The 23,374-nt window shown below is 45.4% G+C and overlaps 1 protein-coding gene and 1 long non-coding RNA gene across 2 annotated transcripts in view; one reads left to right on the forward strand and one right to left on the reverse strand.

Moving 5' to 3' along the window:
* LOC116998761 overlaps positions 1 to 17,809 on the reverse strand; it is a 26,389-nt gene extending 8,580 nt beyond the window's left edge. The window contains exon 1 of the long non-coding RNA XR_004418456.1: positions 17,756 to 17,809. This is a non-coding gene — a long non-coding RNA (uncharacterized LOC116998761). The remainder of the gene's footprint in view (positions 1 to 17,755) is intronic.
* A 505-nt stretch (positions 17,810 to 18,314) lies between these two features.
* Positions 18,315 to 23,374, forward strand: part of BMPR2 (bone morphogenetic protein receptor type 2) — a 103,739-nt gene continuing 98,679 nt past the window's right edge. The window contains exon 1 of the mRNA XM_033064375.2: positions 18,315 to 18,955. Within this exon, the coding sequence (XP_032920266.1) occupies positions 18,880 to 18,955 (76 nt within the window). The 5' untranslated portion in view covers positions 18,315 to 18,879. The remainder of the gene's footprint in view (positions 18,956 to 23,374) is intronic.

The following is a 23,374-nucleotide window of genomic DNA, read 5'->3' on the forward strand; positions in this document are numbered from 1 at the left end:
GGAAATCCTTTTAACTTTCAACAGTTCAAGACTCTAATTGGGTGAAATAATAGCTTGGCACTCCCCCAAGCAATATGATTTTTATCTTTTTTGTTGTCTGCAAAAGCCTGACTTGTCCAATCCTATGAGTCACAGAGGGAATGTGGATGTCAGACTGCCCTTGTATGCAGGGATGGGCTTCTGGTGAGACTGGCATGGGGTCCTTGGTCAGTGACCAATGGGGATCTGAAACATCCTCTACAGAACTGCCCCCCAGCACTGAGGATGTGGTGGTGATGATGTGCATGTTTCTAGGTATCTTCATTCCTACTGAGTTATTCAAAAGGGGTTTTTTTTGTTGGCTACTGCTCTGGTTTCTCCAGGTGACTCACAATAATTATGGATTCATGCTTTGTCTTTGCCAAACACTAACTATTCATTAGCTTCAGCCAGCATGTTTAGATGTTTTCGGCTGAGACTTAGATTTTGATAGTTTATTTAGCCCAGAAATAAGCCTGATAGAATAAACACTGCAGCTTTGAACCTCTCAGGCTTTTGTTTCTGTATGGTGGATTAAACAAACTGAGGTACTTAGCACAAGTCTCTTTTCCTTGTTCTGGAAAAAGAAAAGACCTTGAGCCTCAGGGCACAAAGCAGGAGCTGTGGAAGTACCCTGCCATTCCCGGGTCCCTGGGGCAGTGCTTTGGCACAGCTCTGGACCCTCTGGCCCAGTCCTGTTGCTCCTGTGCTCAAGGTCCAGTGCGTGCCAGGAACCACGGCTCAGCCACTTGTGAGGACAAGGTGCTAGTTTAACTTGGAGATGCATCAGGCCAAAAGTGCAGCAGGAAGCTGTGTGGATAATCTTGTCTCAGGTCTTGTCTGGCTCGCTGAGTTTATCACCAGTCAGTTGAGTTCCAACAGGACTGAGCTGGTCCCAAGCCCACAGCTAGTCCCTGTGCTCTCAGCAGGGCTCCTGTGAGGCTGCAGGTGACCTCACTGTCCAGCTGGAGACTCCACCCTCCTGGTGCTGTGGATTGGAGCAATGGAGAAAGGGCTATAAGTAAGTGGAGATGTGCAAACCAGGAAACTATGCCAAATAAAATACCTATGGGACAGGTGGATGCAAAAGACTGGGCTGCACAGGATTAGTTTGAGCTAAACTGGAACTAGGATTTCCCTTTGAATCCTTGCCTTGCTTGAAGCAAGATGTTCAAGCAGTAAAACCTTCATCTCTAAGGAAGTGGTGGGCTTCCATGGACCCTCTGTGAAGGTCCTTGTTTTTTTTTTTTTTACATCCACAGGACAGACTGAATACAGGGCCTTATCCATGGATGCAATAGGAGACTAAATCTGGAAAAAGAACCAAGCAACCCAGACAAGCAAACATGACATGAGTGTCTGAATGCTGTGTTCAGTTTGTGAGCAGCAGAGGCTGCTGGGCTGGCTCTGCTGTTCTCACTGTCCTTTACTTGTCACCTCTCTTTTGGGAGCAGCATTTGATCATCCTCCTCCAAATTGTGCCAACAAATGCTTCTCCTGCTGCCACTGAAATGCTTACCAGGTCAGTAGCCCCCCCAGCTTGTTTCCTATGTAGGTTTTGTCACTGTGAGCAAAGCAGCCCCTGCTGCAGGTGCCTCACAGCCAGTGTCCAGCTGCTTGTTCAGGACAGTTTGCAGTGGGGTGTAGGTAGATGTCCCACCTCCTGCTAAGGTCCCTGGCAACCTGCCCCAGCACTGGCTGCCCTGGGAGGTGCAGAACACACAAGTGAGTGTGGCAAGAGGGGGTTCTAAATGCAGGACATGACTTGTGCTGTGCAAGTTTGTCTCACTGTGCCCTTCACTGACTAGGAGCTCTTTGTCTCCTGCCAGTGCTGCTTCCCTTGGGGCATTTTTTTCCTTCTCCTTTTGCCATCTTTACAATTTGTTTTCCTTCCTGCATCTGCAAGGCTGCCTCCAACAAAGCCCTGGCAGACAATCTTATCTTGAAGCACAACCAGTCCTGCTCCTTTCACTAGGGTATGTGCCTGCTCAAACACTTGGCTGGAGCCAGGCCCGGGTGGGGAGCACAGCCCCACAGGCAGCCCTGCCTCGGGCACAGCCAGCTCTGGCCCTGGCAGGGGCAGGGCAGGACAGGGGCAGCTGCAGGAGCTCGGCTGTGAACAGGCACTCGGAGAGGTTTGCTCTGTGCGCGCCATTTCTGAAGTGGAATGCTATAAATTAAATGGGTAGGAGAAATTACTGAGTCTATTTTTTCCCCCCTTGGCTTATTCACTTGATTTGAAAGGCCTTTTATTATTTTTTTTTATTCCCTCCCTTGAATTTGCAGGTTTAATATTTTGGTGATCAAAATAGATCTGCTCTGGAGCATCTGTGGGAAAGAGCCTCACACTTATTTTGGGAGAGAAGGCAGGCGAAGGCAGACTGAAAACTGGCACTCCACATTCCTTGAAGCAGATATTCCTGATAACTAGTGCACCTGAAACTATGAAAGAAAGTGCAGATACAAATAGCAACTAAATAAATTTTTAAAAAGGAGCTGTTCCTTTTTCCTGACCACACCTTGCAAACCAGGAAATACTTCCTCTTATGTAGAAACAGGAAGACTGTGCTGTCCTGGCCACAGTGCTCTGCAAGTCTCAGGTAACGTGCTGTGTTTATGTTATTGGGGCAGGATGGTGAAGTCCGTGGAACTACAAGTGAAAGTCTTCATTCTCCAAAGGTTTGTAAAAGCTTATCTTCTCTTGAAAAATTAGTAGAAAATTGAGTTGCTGGGTGCAGCATTTCATCTGAATACAACTCTTATTGTGGCCAGCGGTGACCTTTCTGTTTGCTTTGAAAGGCACTGGTAAACGGCCTCAGTCTTAAAAATGCTCAAGACACTTGTTCTGGAGTGAGGGTCAGAGCCTTATTCAGGAACCAGACATCTGTTTTATCAGACTGTTCACCTTTTGTTTCCAAAGTCCAACTGATGTGCATCATTTTGCCAATGAAAAAGGCTGAGAATACTACTTTTACCAAATGCTGTGCCTAAAGCACGAAGCAGGACTTGTAAATATTCCTTTATATTGAATATCTTCCAATATGCGAGGCTGAGATTTATTTTTCCTTTGTTGCTGTCTCCAGCCCTTTCAGACTGGCATTTCCTGGAGACTCCTGATGATTTCCAGCCACAGGCAGTGAGAGCAGGCACATCTCCTGCCGATCCTGGTGAAGGCTTTGCACAAGGTTTGATTGGCTGCCAGTGGTGGTGGATGATCCTCCAACACCCCTGGTGCTGCCGTGAGTCACAAGTGCAGGTACTGTGGGCACTGCAGCCTGTGACAATGTAACAGCACAGTCCAAGTGCACCTGTGCAATCTGAAGGTACAATCTAGGGTACAATCTAAAAGTAACTCCAGGCGTTAAGAAACAAGAATTGTTATGTCCCATACCGTATCATCATCTTAAAAAAAAAAGACTGTGTTTTTTCAGGTAGCAGCCTCGGGGGTTCGGCTGACTCCTGGTATACACATTTGTAAGACCTTTGGTTTAGCAGAATGCATAGAAATTTAGGCTGATAATAGCTGAAATGCTGATTTATACACATGAGTCTCCAAGCTGTCAGAAGTATCAGCTAGCATGAGACTTGAATAAATCACTGGAGATCACAACTCTGACACTCACAATTGAAAAATTGCTGTTTGCTGAGGTCAAAGCTGCAAGAAAGAGCTTCAAGTGCATTTTTAAGCTGAAAAAAAAAAAGGATGTAGAATAACAGAATCTGTACTTTCTCTGATTTCTCAATCAAATTTGCAACTTAAACATCTGGGTTTCCTTTGGCTGTCAGCTGTTGATTGCCATCCCCTCATGATGCCCTGACCTTCAGAAATTTCTGCAATGAACTATTTTGCCTACCCATAGTTAGGTTGCATGCCTGGAAAAGATGCAGGTCTTTCTTCTTTTCCATTTTTAATTCACATCTCTTGTTTCTGGTCCCTGTGCTGTCAGCTCAATGGCAGAAACCACAGGAAATGCTGCCCCGTGAGGGCAACTCCCTTGAAACAGCAGTCCTGCCCTCATCTTCCCCTTGATTAATGAATTCAGATGGAGAGAGACAGGGGCCCAAAGTGACTCTTGTGGGAGCCTGTATCAGCCACCTCTGCTCTCTGCTGGGGAAGGGTTTGGGCCAACTTCATACAAGTTTTTGGCTAGACTGGTTCTGCCAAGCAAAAAAATGAGTGTCCTTACTCTGAAAAGTAGTGCTGTGGTGTTGGATGGGACACAGCTCTGCCATTGCATCATGCAGACACATCATCAATGCCCTTCAGCTGGGCTCCATGAATCATCACGAGATGCTGCCGACAGGAAAGAGAAGCCAGCTTGGTGATGTCTTCTCTGGCAGCTACTTCTCTAGCATGGACCACAAAGCCTGCATGCTCTCTCAGGTGCCATTTATACAGGGAAGACAGTTTTGCTTGTCTTTCAAAGACCACAGTTTAAAAAAGTGGTTTTATGCTTTATGCAACGGTGGATTTTTCCCATGAACGTGCTTGTGAAAGCAAACAAAGAGTGCAGCATTCTTCCTGGAGCAACCCCCCCTTATGCTAAGCCACTGTCCTGATGTGAGGGAAGCCCTGCTGTGCCAACAGGGCCACGTGTACCACTGTCCCTATGAAGGCACCCAAGGAGGAGGGTGGCAGGGACTCAAGGCTGTTCCTGTGTGGATGGGACATGCTTCTCAAGCCATCTGTGGGCTGGAGGAGACTGTCTGGCTCTGCACCTACCCACTGCACAGACTGCCCATCTTTGGTCTTTTTCCATTTACATGGGGATTAGTCATGCCAGGGCTTCGATGTTGCAACTTTGATGGTGTAATCCTGCCATGTCTTTGGTAACTCAAAGTCTTCTTGAAGATGGCAAAGTTTAATGTCTGATGTGAAATGCAAAAATATCTATAAAGGTGAGTATTAAAGTCCTTTTGGTGTCATAAAAAATAAGAATAGAAATGGTGCAGAGGGGATTTTCTTTTGTCATTGCAGACCACTTTCAATTGTGAATTTCTTGATAAAGATTTAATATTCATTACACGATTACATTTGACATGAAATCTTCAGGGGTGCATAGTTCAAATACAGCAAAACCCACATTTCTAAAAGAAAGTTAAACTGTTCCTGGTCCATGTAGTTATTTCAGTCTTTCCATATTTCTGTAATCTCTTCACGCCAGTTGAGGTGCTGCAGAGATCCTGGTTTGCTTTGGCTGGTGATGCAGCAGAACTGGGATGTCACATTGGCAGTGACCCACTGAAGTCCCAGGGATGAGATGCTGGAGGGAGCCTGTGAGGAATGTGGTCCTTGCACTTTGTGACAAACATCACAGGCAATGAGCTGTAAGGGGTAAGGAGTAGGTGTCTGGCTCTAAGCAAACTGCAAGGGTTCATGCAAACCAGTGGCTCAGGCCCATCTGCGTCAAACAAGGTGTAATTCCCCTTCTGAGGTGGCTCAGTTTGGCCTCTTTAGATTAATGCATCAAAAGCACAGCTAAGACCAAATATCACCTTTGCTCAGGCTGCACAGGCTATGAAAAATACAGAATGCTTACCCTGGTTTGTTTTGTGTGGATCACATCCTGCTTTCAGTGAGTTTCTGTTAAACATATCAAACATGGTTTGGGAGATTTCCCTTCAGTATTCACAGTATCCTTCACTTCTTGCCCTCTGGGGCCATCCTACTGCTATTGCACTATGGGAAGGTTAAGAGTTTTGACCAAGTGTTTGTGAAACTCCCTGCACCATAACAAAGCTTCTTGAGCTTTGACAGAGCCTGGCCTGATGATCTGAGCAGGGAGAACCTGAGGGGTCTGCATGAGCACCAAGCCAGCCCGAGGCTGCTGAAGGTGCTGCTGGGAAGAAGGCAAGAGTCCTGCCAGGCTGAGAGACGCTTTTGAAGGCTGCAGCTTCATCTGATATGATTTCATAAAGCTAACATTTAAGGGTCAGATAACGAGATATGCAGCCTTCAGACATTGCATACACAAACCAGCCCACTGCTGAGACAAAAGTGGCTTTAAGCCCCGTCTATCCATCTATCTGATCCATCTGTTTGCCTTTTGCCAGCTGGCATGAAAGGTTCTTTTATCTAAAACTATTTCCAGCTATTTCTTCTCTCAGAATCTCCAAAGTGTTTGCATGATTTGAAAGAACTATTTCCAGGATTTTTGGCTGCACAGCATTCAAGCTTTGAATTTTACGACAGGTACTTGAGCACATTCCCTTGCTTTTGTAAGGGCTTTCACAGCAGGTCATCCCTCATGGGAAGGGTGTGTCTCCTGCTCCAAGTATTCACTTTCTCGTGTTATTTTTGATACCTCCTTAGCAATTGCAGGTTGGCAGCATATTACTCCTGGCAAGCCAAGTCCAAAGAATGAGCAGGGAAGTTTTGTGTGTGTGATGAGTCTCCAGCTGGAATGGGGAGAGGTTCTGGAGGTGAGAGGTGTCTCATTGTGGCTGCATTGCTTTGGGACTTACTGGGCTCTGGGATTTGCAGATGCCCCATTTGAAACTACACAGAGACCTCCAGGTGTGAAGCACAGAGCTGCTGCTGAGCTCAGTACTGCCCAGGGAATGAGATAGAATCATTTTGCTGTTGTTGTGAGCCTGCCACTGAGACATGGGTAGTTTTTTTACCCAGATCAGCTATTTTGAAAAGACATTTTTATTGCTGTGCAGCACATGGTGGGCAGTGATGATTGCTACGTTTCCTTATGGCAGTACCCAGGCTACTGTATGTTCAGTTTTTCAGGAGTAGCTTTGATAGGTCCAAGTGGGAGGAACTGTGATGTGGATTGTACCTCACTTGTTTCAGGGAGCTTGAATAACATGTACTTGTCTGCATACCAAACAGCCACAGTTCCCACTTCCCTGGGTAGCAGCCACAAAGGCAAATCTTGAAGACTGGCCTGTCCCTCACAGTGATGCTGGATGGTGGCATAAGCAGAGAGCTTCAGCTACCTGCTGGAGAAGTGTTTGATGCCAGTCAAAGCTATTGCTTGCTATATATTTCAACATAAAAAGAAAATCTTAGTTTTGTTGTGCTTTTTTAATTTTTTTTTTTAAGATGTAGCAATTTGTGGCCAAATCACAGGGTCTCGAGGGAGCATTCTTGGCTGAAAAAATTACTTCCGAATTTGGCCTAACATAACTTTAAGATAAAAACTTTTATGTAATCACTAATTCACAGTCACAGTTGCTTTGGCTTCTCTCATTATCATTCCTAAGTTATTCTTTTCATGCTGGGAGTTGGATTTTCCTGGCACTGCATCTGTTTTTCAGCAATGTATACACCACAATTGCTGACAACTAGGAGTTGGATCCCATGTTCCTCGACCCTGGCTGTAGCTTGTTTTTTCTGGCACCACTTGAAAGTCTCCCATCTGCACTTGTCTCCTGATGACCAGTGGCGGTCCTTCAGCTGTGTGAGAAGTGCCTGATGTTATCCTGTTGTTCTCGCACTCCTCCAGACCCTTTTCTCAGCCGGGCCATGAGCACAGCCCTCGCCTGTTCCTAGATAGAGCCTTATCAGGGCCAGCCATGGCAACGCTCCCATCCCCTTCCAGCCCTCCCCTGTGGTTACTGGAAGGCCTGTTAGCTCCGTGCATTTTAGTGTAGCAGAAATGCTGCTCTGCTGCTTCTCTGGTTTTCCAGTCCTCTTTGCTTTTCTATAGAAATGTCTCCCTGCCTCTACTCAATCTAGGCTCTGTAGGAGATCACTTCTGCACCCTTCAGCTGCTGAGAGCCAGAGGGAGAGCTGTGTGCTGGTGTCTCTACTTGCCTCTCATCTCCACTGGGCTATTTTTGTTCAAACCTGGTGCTGGCTGCGCCATATCCAGCTTACTCATAAGATGCCGCTGTTCCTCTTAGCACTATTTTGAATGAGTCCAGCTGTTCTGTGCTTGAATTCCTCCTCCTTGGCTTACCAGGAGTATGACTTTTTAAGGGATGTGGGCTGTTTGGTAACAAGCAGGTGCCCTTGCTCAGCTGGGAGGCTGGGTATTTCTCTGGGCTTACTCTGTAGTTTGATGTGGGCACAGTGTACTTGACAGATTAACAGTGTGTTCATTCCTCCTCCACTGCTTGTCTGGGTTTGTTTATTTCTGTTATTCCTGTTATATTCAGTTTCATTTCTTATTTTTGGCTTTGTTTTCCAGGCCTTTCTCCTTTACTTACTTTCATTCAGGTTAAAGGAATCCTTTTTTGAGCTTTCATAGTATTTTGAGGGAAAACTGATGAGTGTTTCGTGCCTTTTAATTGTGCCTCACCAGACAGGGCAGGCAGGAGCTTGCACATACATGTTCCTTCCCCTGTCCTCATTCAGATGTCAACTGGCTTTGATCTTCCTATACCTCCCAGTGTGTGTTGAAGCTTTACTAGGCACTCAGGGTTTCCATTACCCCCATACCACAGCTGACATGATGTAGCAGTTTTCAGCCATCCCTCTTTTTGCTGTCATCCACTGGCCGCTGCCAGGAAAGCGTTACCCCAGGCTGGGAAAGTAGTGGGAATGAGTCCCTCCTGGAGCCCAGCTCCCACCAGCAGCAGCACTGGTGCTTAGGCACGTAGGCCTCCCTCAGTCAGGAGGGGAGCAGTGTCCCAGCCTGGCTGTGTTTCATGGAAAGCCATTTTTCAGCTGATTTCCTTTCCTGCCTGCCAGTGCCCCACTGGTTTCCATGGTATTCGCGGTTGTGTAGGGGTGGCAATTTCAGTATCCTGGCAGCCTTCCAGGCTGCCTCTCCATAAAACCCTGTATGGTTTCAAACGTGTATGTATATATATGTAAGGTTTTTTTCTTATTTTTCCTTCATCCCACAGAGCTGCTGTGTGCTTTTAAGCAGTTAATCTATTCCATCCTTCGCTTATCTCACAGGCACAGTGTGAGGTTGTGCCTGTTCTTGCTGGCAAGTTGCTTTGAGGTCCCTCTGATGAAAGGTTTGCTGTAAAGGCAAAAAGTGATCAGAGCCATGTTATCGCTCTCACTTCCAGGGGCTCATACAGAACATCCTACTGAAAGAATAACATGGTCCCAATGACCACAAGCTGATTCTTGGAGCTGAACTTAAATGGGCTGGCATGCCCATCACATAAGGGCTCCTTCCATATCTTCCTCCGCTTCTGAGAGCTGCTGTGGTCACTGTTGGTGGGTGTGAGCTCCCAGCCCAGCCACACGTCTGCAACAGCAGTGCAGAAAAACATCAGAAAATCTTGTTACAGAGGAGATTCTGTCAATCCTGTTTTGCTTAAAAAACAAAACCAAAACAAGCCAGGGCTTTGCTCTAAGCAATATTTGGAGTGAGCTGAACACACATCTGGTCTCAGCTTCACGCAGGCTTTCATAATGGTCTCCAGCCATAATAGTCTCATTTTTTGGAAGCGAGTCATTGCTGCTCTTCGGGTTGAATGAACTCTGATCAGGCGTGGACCTCAATGCGTCAGGGTGAAAAAACACCTTGTGTCTGGGCTGTGGGAGGCTGGAGGGGTTGGAGAGAGGGGGTGCTGTGTTTGGATACGCACAGAATGGCCTCTGTTACACATAACTTGAGAAGAGTGATCAAAGGGTGACCTTCTTGGCTAAAGATGGCAGGACTGTGATTAGTGATTCTGGCTGTTGTGGGCTCTGTTTTATCCAATAGGATACATCTGGCAAGACAGGGGAGTACCAGATTGAAGGCCCACATTGCTGAGATGGGTTTAATGGCCCTGAGTTGAAGGAAGATGGTCCTTGGTCTGCTAAAGGGAAAGGGGCTGTGAACTGCAACATATATTAACTATTTCTATCTGTAGAAACCACAGGAGGAGATAATCCAGTAGTAACAGCTGCCCCTGGAATTATTTGTGCACATGTTTGGCTCCGAAGCTTTTTACCCAGCTGGCTGGAGGTCACAGTGAGTACAGATAAGTATTTGCCAAACGCTAAGGAGAAGACAGAACAAGGTCAGAAGCTCTTCTGGTAGCAAGGCAGAGCATGTTTAGCAAACGCTGCTATCTCCTGAATTGGGGTGAGAGATTTCATCAACAAAGTACGCAGGGGAGCTCTGAATACAAGTGGAGGGCAGAAAGAATATGCTTTACAGCTTTTGGTTAAGCCAAGAGAAACTTGAGACTTGCTGTTTCCTTCCGAGTCGAGGATTATCTGCCAGCCTGTTCCAGGGACCTACTCCTGCAGATGAGCATTGTGAAACTTCCAAGCCAGTGTCCCTGTCAGCGTGGCTCATATCAGAGATCTGAGTTTAGCACCCTTCTTTTTGTTAAATCATATTCAAACATAAACCCTCTCCTGTAACATTTTCTCTCCTCCCTTCATTCCTCAGATCCTCTCACTCCTGCCTACAACTTTGTCCCTCTTTCTGCTCGACATTTAGTTCAGGGTCCATGCTTCTCTTTGCCCTCATTTCACACCCCTTCCACCCTTCTGTTGCTAGGAATGTGAGAGCTTCAGCAGTTATGAGAGCAGAGCTATAAGGGTGGTCGTTTTTCCTTTTGCTAAATGCAACTTCTCCAAAATTGAGGGGATGGTTGAAAGTAAATAAACACAAAAGTGAAACTGCCAAAAATGCTAGAGAGGGGAAACCCTGCTAAGACTGATTTTACTCAATTCAGAGGGGCATGAGAAAAGGAAAGAGAAAAGAATATGCAAAACATCGCAACTATTTTGTGGCAAATGTGTGGGAAAAGAAAAGAAGGAAAAGTACCTTCAAGCTTATGAAATACAAAGCATTTAATGTAGCATCTCTGTGAGATGGTCCCCTCCACTTTTGGTGAGCTTTCATCTGTAGAAAACTACAGACTCTTTACAACAGAGATAAAGGGCAATTTTTTCTGTAGAAGTCTCTTCCCACTTATCCCTGCATCGTCATTTATATGTTTGCCTCTTAATCTGAAATTGCCAGCAGAGGCAGAGGTTTCACAGAGTCTAAGTGCTGCCTGTGTCCCCCAAACCACGCACCCAAGGCTTGCACAGCCCATTTTGTGTGGTGGAAATGGCCTCTGGAGGCTTGGCTCTTGTTTGTGAATTAAAGCTTTTAAAGTCTCTGCAATTCTGTAGATAGTGTAGGGAATGACTGTGCCCTGAATGTTTCCTGCAGGCCCCAGCAAGCAGGACTGATGCTGGTGGCTGGAGTTGGTGTCCTGGCCTGTATCACTGCAAGGAGAGGGTTCCTGATGGATGCTTTAGGGAAGCAGTTAGTTGGGTTCATGTTTCCAAATCAATCCGTGAGAAGCAAGCAGGGTGTGCAGAGGTACTGACTCATTTCTTGATCTCAAAGAACACTCTTCTCAGATAAAAATGTCTCAAAATTGTCAAGCAACAGATGTCATGTTACAGGCAGAAGCAGAAGGGATATAAATCTCCTGTTTGGTTTAGTAAAAGGTAATAATTTCACTTTTATCTTCCCCCAGGTGATGTTCCCAGAGCTGGCTGCATGCAGGAGAAGAACACTGGGCAGGCACACTCAGCAGCACCTTTCTCTGGAAGCTATGGCTCTGAGAGTGGTCAGCTCTCTGATGTTGTTCTTGCAGTGGCAACAAAATCTGAGTTTAAAGGGGCTTCAATTCAACTGTTTTTACTCTTTTTCATGTTTGCAAGAGAAGACAAAACCTGAAGAAGCTGTGTTGTTGGGCTCGTAGTTGATGCCTCCTTTCTCATTGCAAAGGGGAACTGTTGTAAGATGTCTGAGCAAAAACTGTTCCCTCCACATTGTCATTTAAAATAACAAGGAACACCAAATGCATGTTGTAGACACCACTTCTGTCCTTCAGAAGAGTGCCAGACACTTGTCAAGATGATGTGGAGCTCAAGGATGGCCAGCAATGAGCGCAAACAGAGGCTGCTTCCTCTGGACCTCCACCATGGAAAACTGAGCTCAGGTCTATCAGGGCTTTATCAGAGGTTTTCATTTTGTTCTCAGAGGACATTTCTATCAGCTTCCTGATAGAAGTATTGAGCTGATTGGAGAAATACTTTTAGGTCCAATCCTAATTGTCTGGGGCTTTTGAAAACCAACCTGACTTGCACTGCTAACTATCTTGTGTAGTGAGTGATTAAAAACACAACCAACAACAGAAAAAGAAAAAAACCAAACCAGTAACCCAGAACCATAAGGCAAAAGGAAGGTAAGGGTAGCAGGAGAGAGTGCTGGAGATTCTGTGAGCTCGGTTCCCAGCTGCCTGTTGTGAGTGTGAGGGGGCTCAGGTAGCTGTGAGGAATGAAACCCTGCAGGTCTGTGCTGATGACATACCCATCTGCTACGGACCAGAAGATGATTCTGACACTGCTCATTACATTTCTATTTCTGACTACGTCCATTGTTGGATTTAATGAATAAGTGATGTTTTGAACTGATAAAAACCCTGCAGCAAATTTCCCATTTTATGTTGTGATGAACAAGCCAAGAGATTCAGACAAGCTGTAAAAGGCCTTTAACATATGATTTCAGACTTAATTCAAAGTGGGAGGTGCTTCTTAAAGCTAACTTGAAAGTTTCTCTCACCTCCACCCCCAAAGTGGAGATAAGATTTCCACAGACTAAGCAGTGTTATCTCTAAAACAAGGCAGCAACTGCTCCCAACGCTGTTGGCAGTTTGTTATCACAGGGAAATATAATGTATTATGAAACATAAAAATGGTGATTAACTGTTTCACTGCTAATTCTTTTAGAGACAAAATACTCACTTTGTTTATCCCACAGTGTGCATCTTCCTCCTTCTCCCTGAATACCCAAGCCTGACCTGACCCACACCCACCTGCTTATGTTTCCAGGCTTGATCCTCACACCTTTGATCATGCAATTATGGGCACCCCATAGGAAACCACTTGCTACTCCAAAATCAGGGAATGTGAGACCAGCATGAAAAAAAGAAGTGAAACATCAAAACAGATCTTTCTGGGGACTGCCACCAAAGTAGTGCAATTAGATTTTGCATTAAATTTATTAAAAGTCTGCCATCAAAAGGTAAACAAAGCTGCCACAAAACTTCTTTTCTGATTTAGGATGTTGATGTCAATGACTGTCATGGCTTCATTGCACAGTGTGGTTCACCTTGTAGTAGATTACAAAACAGCCTGGTACAGTTAGAAACTAACTCAGGTCTGAAAACACTAGTTTGTACTCATAAATGTTTTTTTCAAAAGCTCAACAGTAGGTGCTCTTTTCTGTGCCTCAGAGACAAAGAAAAATGAAGTCATAACAGCCCTCAGACAGATTTTTATGAGTCTAAAGGCCAAAAGTAATGTCTGGCACAGATTATTTAACTGGACTAAAGGGGGAATTAATTCCCTCTGAGGCAGGGAATTTGATTTACTATTTCCTTACGGCTTTCGGTAGAATTGGGAGCATGAGAGCCTGGTCTGGTATGTGATGCCACAGGAGGTTTTGTCATTCTCACATCTTGGAAGGACATGCTGACTATTGTGGATAGGGCTTTTCCTGCCTGTCAGAAAGAACAGAAAGAAATGGACTTTACCCCACAAAGAACTCTGGGATTTCAGTCATGACTTGGTGTCCCTCTGTCCCTCCTTTGTAGAATCCATTTTTCCAAGATAATATTAAGCCCCGGAAAAGGAGCAAAACCCAACAATAATTCAGACAACATGGAAGTGCTGCTGGTAGTCTGTAAAAAGGCTCTGAAGGAGAGGGTGCCTTTCTCTATTCCCAAGGAAACATGTCCATGACTGAGGAAGGTACTTTTGTGTTCAGATTGCTTCTGAATTCTCCAAAGGTTTCATAGTTTTTTTTGTTATGTATATGTGCCTGCTTTTCTGTAACTGTGGTCTTCCCACAGCCACCTTTCCTACCCTGGCTCCAGGGGGACTTATGGGGGTGTTAATGCCACTCTGCAGCACCCAGAATTGGACACTGATGGGAAAATCTATATAAAACAAGTAACTGAACACTTCCAAAGGTAATGATGTCTGCGTGTGATTACTTGTTTGGCTGCACTGGCTGAAGCTGTAGCTGCTAACTCAGCAGACTGTAAGTAGACACTATTGTCTTTTCAGTGAGTTCTGGCCGCAATTCAGGATGTTAATAATATCTAGAGAGCTAAAGGAGGCTTGGATCCCATCTATCAGGAGCCACCTCTCCCTTCACATACAGTTACAGGAGCAAGACTGGAGAGATGATCTTGCTGACAGTTCCCTAATTTAGCAATGAGTGGCAGGCATTTGTTGGGGAGATCTGTACCCAGTCCAGTATTTATTAAGCTATCGCTTAGGATCCAGAACGGGTGTATTTATTTGTAGAGAAGTCTGTAAAAATCCTGATGGCTGTTCTAACATATGTTTATGCATCAGAGTCAATGCTAGGGGGATGCTTTCTTTTTAAATTAGGAACAAAATATCTCCTAAAAGTGAAATATCTGGACATGTTGTTATATTCTTTCCCCAACGCTTACGGCAGCACTGGGAGAACACCCCAGCCAAGCTGACAGGCAGCCAAATATAATTTATGGCTTGTTTTAAACTGATTTGTTGACTTCATGAAAGGCCCTGTCAAAAAGAACAGTCCCCTGAGTCCTAACGATGATAACAGTTATATTGCATCAGCGCTGAAAAACTCTTGGATAACAGTGAACCTACCCTGAGAAATCTTTTTAAAGTGTCTGAACATTGGATTTTCTGAAAAGAAATGAAACTCAAACTATTGTTTCATAGCCCATTTCAGTTTTCTTCATTTTTTGTTCATCTGTTTGGGATACTCTCTTGGTAGCACGAAAATAGTTTCCCTTATTCCAGTTAATTAAAAACAAAGATGTGTGTTGTTTAAAGGAGGTGCTGCTAGCAAGGCCACGTTAAATCTCTCTTACGTTCAGTGTTGAATTTGCCGGTGATACCAGCATGTTTGTGTCTGCATCCATCTGAGCCAGAGCAGGACACTCCTGAGCCTCCTATCAGCTGCCCTTCCCCTCTCTGTGTCCCGCTGAAGCAAAGGGCAACCCCCACGTGCTGTTTGTGCCTGTGCTGTTCAGAGCTCCCTCACCCAAGGGCAAGATACATGTCCCCTGCTGTATCTGACCTGCATATGGAACTTCCAGCCACCAGACCCAGGCTCCTCTGCCACTGTCCTCCTGTCCTCACCCCATGACCGTGCTGCTGGGGCAGCCTTGCCCCGCCTGGCTGTGAGAACAGTGACCACAGCTGCAAAGACCATCTGCTTCCTAAGGTCTTTCCTCCTCATATTTTTTAACAGTCTTATCTGCAGTAAGTTCAACAGTGTTATTTCATTGGTCAGAGTTCTTCCTGGTGGAAATACAATGCTTCAGTCAGAATATTGTCTTCTAAATCTTGGTAAATTTGACATGTTGTCTCTTGTCTCCCTGCTACCTTTACCTGAACCTGCACCCCAGATTTACTGTCCTGCAGCTCTGCAAGTTTTCATTAACCTGACTACTTTTCTGTAGGTCTTACTTGGTATTGCTGACCATTAGGAGAGCTAAATCCTAGCTTACAGATAAAACAATACCACAGGAAGAATTATAAATATGTTCTTGTCCAAGCACATAACAATGAACGAGCCTGTGACAGTTTGGATCTCTGGTTTCCTCCTACCACCGTGGGAAAAGGAAGCAGTTTCTGTGCTTAGACATCAGCGATTGCTTGTCAGCGATCATCGGTGCGGTGAGGTGAGGGTCAGCCCCTCCTCGGCCCGCCAGCTCCTGAGGTGAACTCAGGCAAAGCAGATGCACAGCCCCTGTGGGTGTGGGTGTTTTCTTGATCAGGTGTGGGGTTTTTATGAAACTAAAAGGAAATAATTGTATTAAAAATGGTACGTCTTTTTCCTTCATTTTAGGAAAACACAGACCAAAAATCCAATCCATTTTGTGGAAAGAAGAAAAAGCATTTTAAGGCAGAAAATGTTTTTGCACAATTCTTGTGGAGAAGAAGTCCTAGTATTAATTAATGAGCCCAAACTAGAACCAAGTGAGACCTCTGTCATTTACTTCAGGCTGAGCAGGTTTTCATACACGTCATAAACAATTACAGTAATTTTCTTTTACCATCTAAACAGTGAAAGTGCTCTGCAACCCACATGGAAAGGTTCTTGTTTTCCCTGAACAAAGTAGATCTCATTTCTTTTATTGGTAGGTACAGCTGGGCAGAAGGTGTGTGGCATAGTTTGGTGTCTGTGGAACCAGAGAAGAATACTGGATTCTGGTGCTGCAGAAAAAATATTCAGTGTTGGGTTTTTTCCTCTCTTGGAGGTAAAACTGTTCTAGCTGTTAGTGGGGGAGAGTTGGTGTTGCTTCTGAAGGTTATTTCTTGACATTCACATTCCACAAATAACAGGAAGGATACTGTGGTTAACATGTGGTTGCAATTCTGGAAAGTAGCAATACAAATTACAATCTGTGATTCTATATTTTATTGTCTCACCAATATCCATGTTATATCTGCATAGATTGAAAGTAAAAATATTTTAGGTAACTTTAAAAACATTTTATAACTATCAGTGTAAATTCACCTTGACCCTAGGCATGTCAACTATGACCCTAGTCAAAGCATCACAATGATGAAAATCCTAGTACAATTTACTTAATAATTCTCTTGATGATCACAGTATCAAGAAATAGTTTACATCTATTTCATTTGTTATGTTCTGTGAAGAAGAATGAAATTATGCAGAAAACTTTCGTTATTACTAAAATTGTAACTCTGACTTGCAACTACACCACTCTATGTAGTAGCATTCAATATTCTGAGGTGTCAAATTGTATTCCACTCTTGAAACTATATAGGGATTTTGGCACAGGGAAGCATTTCCTATAATCAAATCTTTGGTGATGCCCAGATATGAAGGTGCCTTCAGTGTGCAGGGTGTACTTAAGAGCCTTTTTTTCCTATGCTACAGCCAGTAAAACTTGTTTGAAAGAGCCTTGCTAGGCCAGAACATCAGACACTACATTCCAGTCAGTTCTCCCATCAGCTCTTGCCCTCCATTTATCTCTTTGGTCCTGTGCAATATAGCAAAGGTTAAAGCATACTAACAGCTGAGTGGGCTCACTTTATCTTTGTTCTGAAATCATAAAATCTCTTCAATTTAAATGGTAGATAATGGTTTTGCTTGGAAGAGTCAGGTGGCTGAAGCCATATGAGCTGAGTGGATTTCAAACTGGACATTAGGAAGAAATTCTTCAGAGAAAGGGTGATGAGCTATTGGAATGGACTGCCCAGGGAGGTGGCGGAGTCACCGTCCCTGAGGGTGTTTAGGGACAGACTGGACGTGGCACTCAGAGCCACGCTCTGGCAGACAGGGTGGTGATCAGTCACAGGTCCGGATGACCTCAAAGGTCTTTTCCAGCCTCACTGATCTGTGTTTCTGTGACTTGCCTGGGCTCACCGAGGGACAGCAGTAGGCGGCATGGCAGCGCTCCTAGGGGAGCTCACAGGGACAGAGATAACGGGGGCTTGAACCCGAGGACAAGGCACAAGCTCCGGGGTGTCTGACAGGCAGGCCACCGAGTTCAAACATGACGCAATCTCAGAGACTGCTCAACATTTTTTTCTTGTTGTTACAGGCGTTTTTTGTGAATCTTGAGCTCACGCCTCCCCGCTGACAGCCTCTCGCAGAGACAGGCTGCGTGACGGGGCCGTTCGCCGCCTTCCCGCGGCCTTCCCGGGAAGGTCTAGCGAGGCCTTCCCCGGCACACGGAGCCGCCCCCCGCCCTCAGCTCCCCTACCCGGGCGGTGCCCTCGGCCCGCGCCCCCTCCCTCAGCCAGCGGAGCTCCGCCCGGCGGCCCCGCTCTGCCTACCTGGAGCCACCTCTATGGTGCGGGGCGGAGCCGGGCGGCGGGGGCGGCGCGGCGGGACGGGCGCCCGGGCCGGCTGCTGCAGCGACTCCCCTTTGTGTCTGGAGCTGCCCGTGCTGTTGGGGCGGGCGGGCGAGAGGGGGCGCGGGCGGCGGAGCTCCGGCCCTCGCTCGGCTCCCGCCCGCAGCCGGCGGCGGGCAGGGGAAGGAGGCGGAGCGGCCCCTCGCCGGCGAGCCCGGCGCGGGGGGAGGAAGGCGCTGGCAGCGCGGAGGGGCTGAGCGGAGACCGGCGTGAGGAGGCCGGGCCAGGCTGCACAGCGCTGTGGAAACTCGGGGCGGGAGGCGGAGGAGGGGAAGGGCCTTCGCCCGCGGAGAGCAGCCGGGTGCGCTCGCAGCTGGAGCCGCCGAGGAGGGGCCTCGCCGCCCCGGGCCCCACCTTTGTCGGGGTGGCCGGGGGTGGTGTCGGTGCTGCGGCGGGGGCCGGGGCAGCGCGGAGGAGCCCGCCCGGCGCGGGCGGCAGATGGGCCGGGATGCAGCCGCAGCCCTCGCCGTGAGAGCAGGGGGCCTCGCCGCCGCCTTTCCCGGAGCGTGAGGCAGCGAGGAGGGGCGGCCAGAGGACAGAGACCTTTGCCGGGATGGGACGCGCCGCCGCCGTGAGCCCCTAGCTCGCTCTCCGTGCCCCGGCCAGCCCGCAGGGCCCGCGCTGACTGACACCGCTGTCTGGATATGTTCCCTTCCCAACCGGGCGCTTTCTTCGATGTCGTGAAGCTGCGTGGGAAATAGCCCGGTTCCCAGCGGGGTCGGGAGCGTGCCGCCGTCCTCCCCGGCGGGGGAGATGCCTCGGGGCTGGGAGGCAGAGCCAGGCGCTTCCCCCGTGTCCGCTGAGCGCTGCCGGCTCCCCAGGCATGAAGGCAGGCGGCTGTAATGGAGTAAGAGCGAAGACGGCTCCTCTCATCTGCCATTTGCCCTTCCAGACAGGATTGTAAACCGAGAGAGTTAAGGAAGGCTGTGTGAAAACAGGAGGAATTTCCTCTCTTCGGGGTTTGGCTTTTTTTCCCCCCCTTTTTTTTTTCCCTTTTTCCCCCTTTTATTTTTCTCCTGCCGGCTCGAACCGTGGCTTGCCCAGGTATGCCTGCCTCACTGCAGCACCTTGTGCTGGTGCTCCTGCTCTCCAGTGCCACCCTGCTGCTCGGCACTGCGGCTGGTGAGTAGCCACTGGGTGGAACGAACTGGCCATTTTGGCAGCGGCGAGGGGGTGGGGTCCGCTGGTATTTGGGCACATCTGTGCCTCCTTACGGAGTGGTGTGCATCTATTTCAGCGGCGAAGCCTGATAAAAGTTTTGAAATCCTGATACGTTAAGTATCTCGGGGAATAAAATCTGCTTTATTGTGTAAATGAGCTCGCCCTGCACTCAGTATGAATGCTTTGCTTAGATCTGCATCTCTTGTCTAATAACTTACTTCAGTTTTGGAAATATATATAATCTTTTTGTTTTGCATACCTCGCCCTTTGTAAGGTAATGCAGGAATTTTTAATATATATTTTAATCGTCAGCAGAGCTGTGCCTGTTTTGCTGTGGGATCTTCGGGCACAGCCATTTTTAATTTTATCAACATCGGTGCTTCTCGGGGCCTTACACATGTGCTGTAGTTTTGTAACAGAATTACTGTAATGTGTATTTTTTTTCCCTTGGAGAGCTCTGAAGCAAATACGGAGCTATTTCTTTTGTCATTTGTGGTTATAGAACACAAAAAACTCCCACTATTAAGGCATGCTGAAAGGTCTTGAAGGGTACTCTTTTTTTATAACAAGCAGAAATGCTAAGAGCATCCTTACTCATATATTTGGACACTCTAGTCCTATTTTAAATTGTGTTCGGAAGCTCAGTGTTAGATATGCCGGGTGTTGGAAGAGAGATGTGTGTTGGTCTGGCATCCTTTGCTTTTCTGTCACTGTGACAGATTAACATGTTGGAGCCTTCGAGTGTAACCCAGCTTTGTTAGGCAGAAATACCAATTGTTCTTGCAGTATGCATTTTCCAGCACTTTTGGAAGACTCCTACGACTTTTCTGTCGTTTTACTGATCGGGATCCAATTCTGCAGTGCTTGCTTTTCTTCGTGTTATTTTGTAATCTGCTAGGTATAGTTCATAAGTGAATCTTAATGGGAAAATTGCTGAATCTTGCTACAATGACCGAACAAGCTGATGGTAGTTTCTATGTTAATTTTCAGTGAGGTCTTAAAATTAATTAGTCAAAGTTGAAGATACTTGGTGTCATTATTAGGAAGATCCTGCCTAAACACATGTTTAGGCAGTTTCTACATCGCTCTGACTGGATAGTCCCTGCTTTTCTTGCTTCTACTTACTAAGAGTTCTCTTTCAGGGAGGTTCATAAATGAAAAGCTTGATGTTCCCTATATCATCCTGACCTTTGACTGCCATTATTTTAGATGGATGTCTGCAGCGTCTCTCTGTGGCCGTTTCTGAGGAGTGTTTTTGGTTTTTTCCCCTTTTCTTTTTTTTTCTGGGAGAAGGGACTTCTGAAGGTCAAAAATCTTGGTATTAAAGCACATATAAATCAAGAATGCTCAGCATCTCAACTTTTCTTTCAAATGTATTTTTTTTTAAGTGTAGGCTTTTTTTTTGCCTTTGTGAAAACTTCAGTGAGTTGGTAATTTCTGTGCCCTGACGAAAAAGGGTTACTGAGTGAGCAAGTACAGATTTGTACCAGGCCAGGGGCTGGGCAGGTGCTTTAAGAACCCGTTTGCACGATTTACCCAATTCACTTCAATTCTGACCTGGCAACAGCATTCCCAGTATTCTAGTTCTGCCTTGTTAAAAGGGTATTAACGATGCCAGCTTGGTTGGTTGTTTTGTGAATAGGAACCTATTTTCTCACTGTAATTTGTTTCTTATTTGTGAAATTTTAGCAAGTCACATTTTAAAAAAACTTAGTCATAATTTTCTGCAAAAGTAATTACATGGATGATTTGAGCTTTAGTTAAAGAAGCTAATGGTTGATTTTAAGTTTATACTGCATTTCAGATAAAAATGTCTATACATGGGGAAGCTACACTAATGTGTAATTCTGCCCTTTTATGTTCATGAAAGAACCAACACTCTTTCTTCTCTTCCCCTCCCCCGAAGTATGAACTGTACGCTCCCATCAGAAAATGCTGCCTTTGTAGCTTTGAAACCCCAATTAATTCTTTCTTCTGATTAGTGAACTGATACTATATCTCAGCAGTGTATAGAATTGAGTGTCTATAAATGCAAAATCATGACATCACAGGGAAAGTATTTTGATAACAGGTTTTTAAGTCTCTGTCTGGAGGAGAATATCTGGACCTCTCTGGGGAGAGCTCCACAAAGACCTGGGCTTAGTATGGACGGGAAAGGGAAGATAAAAAGATGAATAAAGAAAAGCACAAAAAAAATTAATGGGGGGCTGTAGATGATAGTTCCATTCATAATCTGGAATGTGAATGAAGAAAGAAGGTGGTTTTTCCTTCCCCTTTGTAACTGAAGGTACAATAAAGAACAAGCTCTAGATTCAGAAATATTGCTGATTATTAGGAGGAAAATATTACTGGCTTCCTCCATAAAATACAGATCTTGACAGTTATCTGGTAAGTCTGCATCTAAATAATATATTGGTCCTTGTAAAGAGAACTGCTTCAATGAGGACATTTTACTGACAGCAGTCTTGGGTAGAGGTTTAAAAAGCAGTGTTGGATAAAAATGGTTTGCAACACTTGGTTCTTTATTTCTCAGGTTATTTGAAATTCTATTTCTAAATCTTCTGTTTAGAACTATGAGACATATATATATGTCTTATTGTAGAGGATTCTTGTGTGTTAATCAGGAGGATTTGTGCCTGAAGAGGTGGTTGATGAACCTTTGAGCTGTTCCCCAGTGTTGCGAAAGAATTTTGTTTGGGTGTTCATAGGGACCAGATATTAAAGATACAATCTTTCCTCATTTCACTTGCTTACGTTCTGTGATATGCAATACTGAACCACTTTTCCTTCTGCATACATGTCCAGGGTAGACAGCATTCCATTGTCTAATGTGTAAATTATTTGCAGAAAGGATAAGGTGAAAATTAAGGCAAATAGAATATCCTTTTATCTTTATTCTGTATTTATGTGGTTCAGCAGGGCTGCAAAAATTAAGATGTTAAAGGAATTGGATAGAAATTGAATTTTTAAAATTATTAATTAAAATGAGTGAACCAAAGAATCTTTGTCTAATTCTGTCTTGCTGGTTAAAGTTACTTTAGTGTCTCAACATAATTTGTTTGAAATGTGAATTGGGTGACACGAGGAAAAATCTCCTATGGCTGTTCAACTCAGTTTTTCTAATTCAGTGTTTCAAATTAGTAACTGACTCTGTGTATCTTGCATATTAAACAGTGGGGCTTTTTTAGACTTATCTGCACCCCAATTTCTACGTATTTACTAGATCTACACTACTAGTGCTAGTTTATGTTTTTTTCAAATGTAACATAAAAATGCAGTTTATTTTTCTGTTTGTGTTGAGAGCTGTCTCAGAAATCTTAGCCTGGGAGATGGAAACCAGGCTGTTGGATTGAGGAGCACACTGGTATGCCTGATGGATAACCAGAGCACAAGCACAGCCTGGGCACCAGGCTGGGGCTTCATGGGCTGCCTGCTTGTGTAAAGAGATTGTGTAGCTGTGAAAGCCCAGGGTTCTGCACAGAGCCTTTCACCCTGCTAGGAAGAGCCTTTTTTCCATTAGGCAAATCAGCCTGTATGAACATCTGTGATATTTCAGCTCAGGTGCTTCCAGTTTCCAAGCAAACTTCAGTACTGGGGTACTGCACTGTGCAGTGTGGGCACAGCCTGGGAGGAAGTGGAAGCTGTGCTTCTCTGGTGGCCAAGGAACCCAAATTTCAAGCCCTGAGACATTACACCGGTACCTTCCTCTGGTGTGAACGGTTTTACTCTCAAAGGAACATGTATAATAAGTTGGCTTGATTATCTTCCTATCCTTCCCTGATGAAGGCAGGCCAACCTCACTTCACCCTGGACAAAGAGGGAAGCAGAACTGTATTTCTTAAAATTATTGTTCCAGTGAAGTTTTTTAAGTGGTTATTTTTATGGCATATCCCTAACGCTTATTACAAATTTCTGTTTAAAAAAAAATTGTTTGACTTACTATAAATTTCTGTAAAAAATTTTTGTTGACTTCTACGTTGTTGTTCCCCTTCCTTTTTATGTTTCATTGAGTATTTATCAGTAGTTCCTTGGCAGATACCATCTTCCTCTGCCTTTCTCACCGGAGAGACAAGAAAATTATGTTGGGCTCCTCAGAAAGATCTTACTCCTAACAACAGAGTGCCTGGTACTGGAGTTGCATTGTGTTTGAACTCAGTCTGGCTCTGCTATGAATATGTGCTGTCATTTTCTGGGCAGAATTTAACTTTATAGCCAGGGCTGTGAGCTGAGTGTAAAGTTTCATTTGGAACAAAATGTTTATGCCCTGAATGAAACAGGCTGGATGATGATTTAGGTTGGGTAGGACTGGAATCTGTGCATAGCTTACAGGCAGTAACTATTAATTTTATTGAGATTGTAGACTTAGTGGAGCTACTCACT

Source organism: Catharus ustulatus, chromosome 7 (genome assembly GCF_009819885.2).
Source record: "Catharus ustulatus isolate bCatUst1 chromosome 7, bCatUst1.pri.v2, whole genome shotgun sequence".
Lineage (NCBI taxonomy): Eukaryota > Metazoa > Chordata > Aves > Passeriformes > Turdidae > Catharus > Catharus ustulatus.